This window comes from Hylaeus volcanicus, unplaced genomic scaffold (genome assembly GCF_026283585.1).
Source record: "Hylaeus volcanicus isolate JK05 unplaced genomic scaffold, UHH_iyHylVolc1.0_haploid 12186, whole genome shotgun sequence".
NCBI lineage: Eukaryota > Metazoa > Arthropoda > Insecta > Hymenoptera > Colletidae > Hylaeus > Hylaeus volcanicus.
Window position 1 is genome coordinate 1 of NW_026533136.1, and position 9,721 is coordinate 9,721.

The 9,721-nt window shown below is 40.1% G+C and overlaps 2 protein-coding genes and 1 long non-coding RNA gene across 4 annotated transcripts; 1 reads left to right on the top strand and 2 right to left on the bottom strand.

Moving 5' to 3' along the window:
• Positions 1 to 83: 83 nt before the first annotated feature.
• LOC128882790 (uncharacterized) lies at positions 84 to 3,738 on the bottom strand. Its single transcript, XM_054134535.1, has 2 exons — positions 2,088 to 3,738; positions 84 to 921 (listed from the first exon to the last, which is right to left on the bottom strand). The coding sequence occupies exon 1, from the start codon at positions 3,229 to 3,231 to the stop codon at positions 2,122 to 2,124; it is 1,110 nt and encodes a 369-aa protein (XP_053990510.1). The 5' UTR covers positions 3,232 to 3,738; the 3' UTR covers positions 84 to 921; positions 2,088 to 2,121.
• A 986-nt stretch (positions 3,739 to 4,724) lies between these two features.
• LOC128882792 (uncharacterized) lies at positions 4,725 to 5,845 on the top strand. The gene is made up of 3 exons (XR_008458557.1): positions 4,725 to 4,834; positions 5,586 to 5,681; positions 5,751 to 5,845. It is a non-coding gene; the product is annotated as an uncharacterized LOC128882792 (long non-coding RNA).
• Positions 4,815 to 7,164, bottom strand: LOC128882791 (uncharacterized). 2 transcript variants are annotated; one of them, XR_008458556.1, is made up of 7 exons: positions 6,956 to 7,164; positions 6,514 to 6,656; positions 5,988 to 6,347; positions 5,512 to 5,552; positions 5,406 to 5,443; positions 5,271 to 5,336; positions 4,815 to 5,194 (listed from the first exon to the last, which is right to left on the bottom strand). XR_008458556.1 is itself a non-coding variant. In XM_054134537.1 (5 exons), the coding sequence occupies exons 1-5, from the start codon at positions 7,080 to 7,082 to the stop codon at positions 5,407 to 5,409; spliced, it is 708 nt and encodes a 235-aa protein (XP_053990512.1). In that variant the 5' UTR covers positions 7,083 to 7,164; the 3' UTR covers positions 5,337 to 5,406. The 2 variants fall into 2 exon arrangements, 1 of the variants encoding a protein (XP_053990512.1); XM_054134537.1 differs by lacking the exons at positions 4,815 to 5,194; positions 5,271 to 5,336 and having other exon boundaries at positions 5,337 to 5,443.
• Between the last annotated feature and the right edge of the window lie 2,557 nt (positions 7,165 to 9,721).

Consider the following 9,721-nt stretch of genomic DNA (forward strand, 5'->3'; position numbering starts at 1 on the left):
GAAAAATGCCTCAGCTACCTTTCAAAGACTCATGGTGTCACGTCCCACGATTCTTATAAAGTATTCGGTAAGAACTTAATATTTGATACACGAATATAGGAATAATTAATGTTCGACTATTATAATGTGAAAAATTGGGGTGGACAGACGTGTGACGTCACACGCCCCCCCCCCTGTTGTAGAATTTTTTCAATGGAAAAATTCTTCGTGGATCAAATTTAAATAGAATCATAAGGTAAGTATTTAGTATGTATGTTTGTGTATATATTTTTTTATTATTTTTTTTTTATTTTTGTATGTGTCTTTTATAATTTTGTATGCTTTGTATTCTTACTCTTAGGTCGGAGAACGAAGGGTCGCCTAACTTATTGCTCTGCTTTTCAGGAGCATTGGGAGGGACTGTTGGAGGGTCCTCTTGGTCGGCGTTTGCTGCTTCGATGTTCCGTGGAGGTGCTGTCGGTTTCCTTGCTATGTGGATCAGCAGATGGGTGATGGAGCTGGATAAGGCACCCAATGTCAAAAAGCGACTGTGTTGTACGATGTTGCCGTGTATAAAGTCGAACTAGGAATGAAATACTCCTTTCCGCGGCAGTCATATTTATACCCAGATAGGGGTCAATGACCGGGAAATTTACCGTCCGGTGCATGCGCACCGAGATGAAAAGTTCATTTCAGTACAAGTGCACCGAAAATGCTCGTCTGAGTGCAAAGTGCATTGAACCCGATATATTAAGGCTCTTCCACACTTGCGACATCTCTCCACCGCAAAGTGCAATCCTCGAACGCTCTGTCGTTCCCCAGAGCTCAAACTCGTTTACTGGTGTCCCCTAGGGGTACACCCTCCCTCCAATAGCTCCACTAAGGGGTAATCCTCCCTTCTCCTCGGTATAGTGGGCGTCCTAGGCTCTCTATACGGTATACCTGGATCATAATTGCAACTATGTAATTAGCGTCAGCGCTAGGGCATAACGTAGTCTCAAGATCGTCAGCGCTCGGGCATAACGTCTCGGAAAGAAAAAAAATAAACGGGCAGGGGATGGCTGCACGTTACACCTCCCCCCCTCGGATAAGAAATTTCTATGTATAAAAATTTCGAGTTTGAGTCACTGGAGTCGGGAAAGTATCCGAAGCGCGCCAGCAGCTAGAATAGAATCGCTCATGTGGCGAAGCGTTATCGCTAGAAATATTAATACCTTGCACTCATTCCATCTCGGGTGGCACGCTCTAGAGCACGCAGATACATATACACATAAAAATAGTCTCGAAAGACGCGGCATTAACGCAGTACAAGGTGAGTGCTTTGGAAATTACGAATAGTAAGTATAAAGAGTGATATTACGCAATAAACAAAAAGAAAGTACACTGCCAATTAAATACAGTAAGTATGAAGTGAATTGAACGCTGCAAGTACGGAGTTATTAGTGAGTAAGGCGAGTATGCAGTTATTAAGTATAAAAATACGATATTAAAAGTATTAAGCGTAATACAATGTTAAAGGAATACGGTAAGTATGTAGTTATTAAGTATAATATGGAGCATAAGATTAAGTGCGTATTTCCCTTATTTCGTTTTGAAAATGTATGCTTTGGTAAGTATATATGATATAGTATTACGCTAGTAAATATATAAAAGAACAATATTAAGTGAATGTGGTAAGTATATGGATTTTAAATGAGTACGGTAAGTATATAGATATTAAATAAATATAAAATATAATATTAAGTGAGTATTTTTCGCTTTTTGTTTGTTTTGTTTTTTTTTTTGTTTTTTTTTTGTTGTTTTTTGTGTGTGTATATATATATATATACACATACGCAGCCATCCCCTGCCCGTTTATTTTTTTTCTTTCCGAGACGTTATGCCCGAGCGCTGACGATATATATAAGAATAATAGTACTAGTAGTATTAGGAATATATGAGAAAGGTAATGAATAAAAGAAAATATTTACACTATATACAAAGGAAAAACAAAACACAGCCAATGGCATGGAATGTGGATAAGCTCAAGAATAAAACAAAAAACAATACTGCACTAGGCGAAAAAGTAGTAATAAAAGTAAGACTATATAAGTCGACTCATTGCTCACAGCAAATATCCCACAGTGATTTTCTGGGCCATGGTCACTCAACATAGCTGCATGGACTGCTGCATGAAGGCGATTCCCCTGTTGGTGGCGATGCACATCGCGAACTGGATGATGTTGTGGCTGGCGTGCCCTCGTCCCGCACTGGTCGTTGCAGCTGGATATGGTGATGGTGAGTCGTCTTGTTTAGGTGCATCGAGTCCGCTTTGATGCGTGTTCGATGATACCGGTGTTCGCTGGTCCGTTTCGTCGCGCTAATGGTTTGTTTAAAGCGCGTCCGGTGGTAACGATGACCAATGGTGTTTCTCGCTGCTCCGTGTCGTTTTACAAGGGACTTATGGTATCCGAGTCCTGTGCGTTTGTAGTTACTGATGACAGAGACGGGATTTGCCCATCCTTGATTTCGTTTTCCGAGCCCTTGTCCTGTCTTGTAACCCATGGATTTCATTATTCTGAGTACCTTAGCTCTTTGTGTATCCTTGACGTTAATTTTTGTTTCCGTTTTTTCTTTTTCAGGTGCAGCTGCTGGTGCGGATTCTACGGTGTTATCGGGTTCTAGGATGTTTTCTTTAAGTGAGTCAGCTTTTACGATGCTGATTTTTCCAACTGAATCCGACAGATTTTCAGAAGTAATTTCTTTTTCAGGTGTCAATTCCGGTGTTGGGTCCACGTGTATGCTTGTGGCCGAACAATCTTCTGAGATGGTTTCTGCCTCGGGTTCCATGGTCCATTTGGAGAAGACGGATAAATCAACTTCTATGTCGTCATCTTTGGTCCTGCGAACTGGTGGATGATTCTCGCTTCCTTTGACGAACTGAATAAGAGGTGAGCGCCACTTTTTCTTTTTTGAACTGAATGGCATTCTGACACCTTTGAATTCGACTTGTTCCTCAGCGTAATTAATTGAGGCTTCATTTTCGTTGAAGAATTCACTTCCCAGTATTCCTTCTTGTAGAATGGGAAAGTCGTTAGGGACCACATGGAAGATGACTTTTTGACGGAACAGGTTTACATCAATGGATCCAATTGTGGTCACGAAGTCGCTGCCTATTCCACGGAGCTGAATTCGATGGTGGGAATTAATCCGGACGTGGTTCTTCAAGACTTCATTCTCTAACAGGTGTACTTCTGAGCCCGTATCGACCATTACCACCGTGTTATTTTTTACTTCCTTTACAGGTAGTGTTACGGAAGGTATCCAATCAGTCCTATTTAACTGTACTCGGGCAATTCTGTATCTTCTATGTCCGCTTGAGATGTGTTGGTTGGGTGCGTTGCGACGATTTCGTTCACGCGGGCTGCACCCTGATTCAACCGCGGAACTGGGTCGTTTCCCTGGTTCTTGTTGTTGGTGACTGGATTGTTGGTGCGGTTCCTGCTGTCAAACTCTTTCCTACGGCACTCGGTTGCATAGTGGCCTGGGGCCCCACTGTATTGGCACGTTGGGCGAGGTCTGCTAGGTTCTTGGCTCCGTTGGACTCCTGGTATTGCAGCCTCTCGGTGGTCGAGTGCAGTGAACGGAGAATGGGTTCTCCTGCACGTTTTGGCGGTGTAACGTCAGGGTTGCCTACCCTTCCTACTCTTATGTTTTCGCGACGCTCATTCGCGAAACATATATTATTCATTCATAAAGGTTACCTTAGAGGAACCTCATATTAATATTACAAAGGTTATCCCTAGAAGAACCTATCTACAACGAAGAGAGGGTATATCCTTAGAGGAACCCAAGGGAGGTTTAGATTTAAGATGGTGGCAATTATAGCATCTTAAATCTACGTGTAAGTGAAGAAGAGGGGAAGACAATAGTTATGTGAGAGCTAACTGTTGTAATTAATGAGTTTCTATCGATATCGTATATGAAGAGTATTTACAATGAATCACAGTTGTTGCCATCGGTCGATGTAATTATCATGCGACAGTAAATTCTCAACTGTCGATAGCTTATACCTCGCGAGTAAACTTGCTTGTACCACATGAAGCTAACTCGTCTCGAGACATCTATAAGAAGACAACTTATCATCTGTCCATAAGTTATCTGCGAACACTATGTAATCTTATGTCTAATGCTATGCGACGTACATACGAACATGTATAAAGTACAGTATCTGTCAGGCGCACGATGCCACGTCAGCGCACGAAACACGCATTGCGTCGTGTATGGAAAATTCCACTCGCTAACTGCGCAATAAATCTTACGCATGCGCACTAATAAATCACTATTACTATGCAAAACGCGCATGCGTCAGCCACACCCTAATTTAGGGGTATAAATACAGCTGCTCAATACAGGCTCGAGGAGTTTAGTTAATTATCATTACCATATCATCAATATATAAATTGATTATCAGAGTTTAAGTTAATTATCATTATTATATCATCAATATATAAATTGATTATCAGCATTATCATTATTATATCATCAATATATAATTAATTATCATTATCAGTTATATTACATTATCATATTACATATTACATTAATTAACTATTAGATTACATTACAGTTATATTTTGAACAGTATTATTAAAAGCATTATTGATTATCAACTTACATTGTACGAACGCGAATATTATACAAGAATTGTAAAACTCATTATACGAATATTTGAACAAAGAAATTGTGAAGAATAATTATTACACGAATCAACAAATAAAAAGTGATCAACTATTAGTATTAAGTAATACGAGAGTTATATTTATTTAATACATTACTCTGAGTGATTCATCATCATCGAAGCATCTACACACACGTAAGTAACCTTTCAATATCATAATCATTACGAGACATAAATTCTGCACTGTAATTCACGTAAGATTCAATCGTTCATTTCCTTTATTAAACGCATGATGTACATATAGGATAGTTCTCATAGAATCTATCTGTCGAAGAATCGTCCTAATACCTTCTAGTAGTAATCTCGAGGAATACACGTCCGTCTAGAGAAAACTACAGCTTCTTTTTCCTTAAGGGACGACCTTCCCAGGAATGTATGTTTCTAGGAGTCGTTTCTAAACCTATTCCTTCTACGTAATATACGATTGGTCGAAGGATACGTTATACGAGACAAACCTCTTTATTTATTCTATTAATCTATCCTCTTACGTTGAATCTGAAATTCATACATATAATACTCACCTTGATTTGACTTTCGCACGTTCCTCCTGAAATACATAAAGAGTACTTACCTTTCAATTGACCTCTTAACGACTATTTTCAAACTCGTAAACATTCTTGTTACTTGCTCGTGACCCCTGAAACTCGACAACCACGTTTCACACGTGTATTCAAATGTAGAGAACTGTAATGTCGATAACACTTACCTTAGTACTGCTTACTCCCGTGGTAACTCTCTCGAAATCTAGAACATAAAAGACATTATAAGATAATTATTTATTTGTTATAACTATTTATATTAACTATACTTACGCCACGCAAGGATCCAGGGTTTCCGCTCGACCCAGATCCACCTGAAATAATAGTATTGTCACGTCTTGTTTCAGATTCTAACTGCCGTAGCGGATCGACTCGAACCAGGAACGAGACAAAACGTGAATAAAGAACTGACAGGACGACAGATGGTCTCCGTCTATTGTCAGGTTAGTACAAAAGGTAGTTAAAATACCTATTTATTAGCGATTATTCTAATATGATTTATTTTATTTGAGGTGGGTTCGTCGACTGTCCAGGGGCTTGGCGGACGAATACACGTCCCTACAAGCGTAGCAGTCGATATTGGGAGTTTAAGGGCAATAATAAGAATTTATTTGTAATTAATTATTATAAAAATAAAGATTTTCACACCACTCGTATATGGGTGCTGGTATGGAATTATTTAGAATGTCCCCGTAATTATTAACGTATGTCTTTAAGAGATATCCCGGAATTTCAAAATGATCGTTTACCTTAGGAGCCGTGGTTGTGTCAATGGTTTCCAGGTAAGAATCCTCGTCGCCGTCCTCAGTCAGGTCTATGACTGGGATCTCGTCGAAGTTTGACGGATCGTCGAGAATAAATGTAGAAGCCTCTGAATCGATAGGCGATGACGGTCGGTTAACCACGATTCCGGGATTAGACGGGTGAACAAGAGGTTCCTGATATAGGACGAGCGCGACTTGTAATGCTTTGACGCGAGAAGCTAAATCGTCGTATAATTTATGTAGATATTTCGCGAGCTCTTTCTTTTGATGTTTCTTGATTCCTCCGCGACGACTCCTCCTGTTCGGACGACGCGTGCGGGACCGTGGAAGATTCTGCTTATTGTCCTATTTGAAATGATTCGAAATATATTATAGAGAAAGAATAGTTAAAATCGGACGGGATTGGCATTAAACACAACAAGGCCGAGTGCTAAGTAGCAACCCAAGCTATGAAGCGAAAAATGGAAAGCCCGTGAATGACGTTTGAAAATAAATATCACAAGATCTATACCTCTGCTTCCATACCGAGTGCTGTCAAGCGACCCTGGTGATGAAAGAAGAAATCCAAATCTCGAGATTGCGTTGGAGAGATCAAATGTCGTTCCTCTGAGTCTTCGCTCCTTGGTAAGAGCGCGACAACACAGGAATCGAATGCTACCGTAATCAAAGAAGTAATTTAAATTAGTCTAAAGCAGATCTGGGTCTTGAGGATCGTTAATAAAACGCGCACAATAATGAGGTAACAAGTAAAAACACTTTATTTAATCGTTAATAAAACTAATAAAGGAGCGTACGATGCGCAAGAATTATGACAATTAAAATAATAAGAAGACGTACGATGCGTCGGAACGATGAACAATAACGATTCACAAAAGAAGTATAAAGCGCGAACTGCGGGCGTCTGACTCGCACGGACGCTGGTAAAACGAACGAAATGAATGAAGTGTGTGTACCGACTAACTGCTCTAACTGAACTGACTGTGCGGACTGAGCTGTGAACGATGAGAGACTAACTGAACTGAACTGAAAACTGGTCTGGCGGAGCCGCGCAGGGCTCGTATTTATCGCTGGTTGACGCATGCGCGTTATGCTTGGCACTCGCAGGTGCTTATCTTTCGGTCAGCGCTTTCTTGAGTCTCACGCCTCGGAGAGGCGTGCCTTACCTTTGCTGACTCCGCATCCGGTGTGCGCTGTACCACGGAGACTGAACGTGCCTTATCTATTGCTGACTCGGCGTCTGCCGATGTCGAAGGCGAACGGATGTTCAATATTGTATTACTTCTCGTGCTTTGATTATTTGCTTAATCTCTGGCTAGGATTTAATTTCTTACTATTAGAGATTATTACTCGTGGGAGAATATTATTTCCTGTGTGCTTAATATAGATGGTTCGCAACGTAGATTAATTAATGCATTAGTATGTGTGTAAGATGTCGACCGTAAATATGTGTTAACAATAGTATATGATTATTTATCGACTGTGGGTAAATGATAGTATGGTAATGTCGTTTGGTTATTTATCGACGGTGAATAATAATAATAATCTGTACTTGTTTACTGACAGTAGGCAAATGATATTCATAGCGTGTGATTGTTTATTGATAGTAGATAAATAATGTAAAGTAATGTCGCGAAAAAATATGTGTGTACATACATGTACGTATATATAAATGTGTGTGTTGTTACGTATACAGAAACTCGCTGTTTGTTTCCGAAGCTCGGGTTCATCAATTTTATTTTATCTACCCTCCTGGAATTTGGAGCTCGGTCTCCCTGGAGTGCATCCTGCAGCTGCATACTCTTAACATCATTTTCGACTTGCGTTGCGTGGGAAGACTTCTTATCTACCCTTTCCCAGGGAACGCAGCTGCTCACCTCAGAGCCACGAAAATCCTAACCGTCAGATTTCCAAATATGGAAATCACCGACGGATCCCCACCAACATTTAGGGGTATATAAACCCATGATTTTCGTTGCTCGGGGGCTAGTACGAAAGAGTTACTCGTTAGAGACACATTGATCGTCTGCAGAGTAGTATTCTAGTGAGATCGGGCTTCAGTTCCTTTCGATCATCGTTACCATATAGATCCACGAAGACGGTTTTAAAATCTATTACGGCCATAAAAGTACTCTCGACCCCCGCATCGCCAGTGCGTCAACACCGCGCAACATTTAGGTAATTTTAACTTCATACACTAACCGCGACAACACGACACTAGACACTTGTAATTAGTATAGTTATTTTGAATATATACTCTTTGTGTAAACTTAAAAGTCTGTAAGATCAATCATCAAACCTTTATTTTGAAATCACCAATCCTAGCCAGTGTAACGATCTCACAACATAATAACTTTACCGCTCGAGTTATTATTCTATTAAATTAACAAGTTGCGAGGCTTTATCCGCGACGCGTAGTATTCATTATCGATACGATTTAGTCACTGTGTACTCAACCCGAACTCCTAAACTCAACCTATCCTGCGGTTACCCTTTACTGGGAGATACCGATTCCTAGCAGCTACCTGACTTCGCGTCAGAGTCGTCTGCACTTTTTCCAACAACCCCACAGTTCGAACCTTACCCTACGGTTACCCTTTACTGGGAGATACCGATTCCTAGCAGCTATCTGACTTTGCGTCAGAATCATCTGCAGTTTTTCCAACAACCTCACAGTTCGAACCTTACCCTGCGGTTACCCTTTACTGGGAGATACCGATTCCTAGCAGCTATCTGACTTTACGTCAGAGTCGTCTGCGTTTGTCTCCAATAACCAAGACAACCACACACCTTACCCTACGGTTACCCTTCACCGGGAGATACCGATTCCTGCAGCTATCTGACTTCTCGTCAGAGTCGTCTGCATTGTCTAATCTATCCTCAGCCTTCGGCACCATTGATACACAATAATTAATCGTATTGGTTCAATTCTCAAATCTATCCCACTCGCTGGGCTCACACGCGCGTCGCTATCGCCCTGGCTCGTAACAGTGTAAGGGTAGGACGTAACAGTATAACCATTAATTATTACTATTATTATTATTAATTAAATTATTATTATATTTTAAATTCAAATAAATATTCGTTCGAAACTTCTTTTCGAACGAATATAACTACAGCCGAACGCTGGACGTGACACTGGTGACAGCGGTGGGATGGTTTTGTGAAAATTATCATTTCACACCCACAACGTATCTTATAGACTAGTAATTAAAACAACTCAGTGCCTAAAATCCAAAAACTCGAAAAATTTTTTTTTCACTTCTCTTATTACTTTATTATTTTCTAACTATTTAAAATTCAAATAATACACAAGGGGATGATAACACACATTCGAGACACGGAATAACGCGAGTGTGCCAACTTTGACATACTTTATTTATTGTACATATTACATTTACATACATATTAAATGAATTTAAACAATTCAAAATGGACATTCAAGATTCCGCACATTTTTCTAACACTTAGAACGACGTCGAGTCCGACTGTGACATGCAAACAGATAAACGGGTAGAATTTACGGTAAACAGCGCTGCGTTCCTCGAACAACAATTCGCGAACATCTCTAAAAAACAAAAAGAAATAGAGCTCCGACAACAAATGGAAGACCAGAGAAAAACAATTTCAGTAGAATCGTTAACCACGGACACAAATATTACGCTACAAATCGAACTCGAGGCCATGAGAAAATCCATCGATCAACTCAGAATGATCCTATA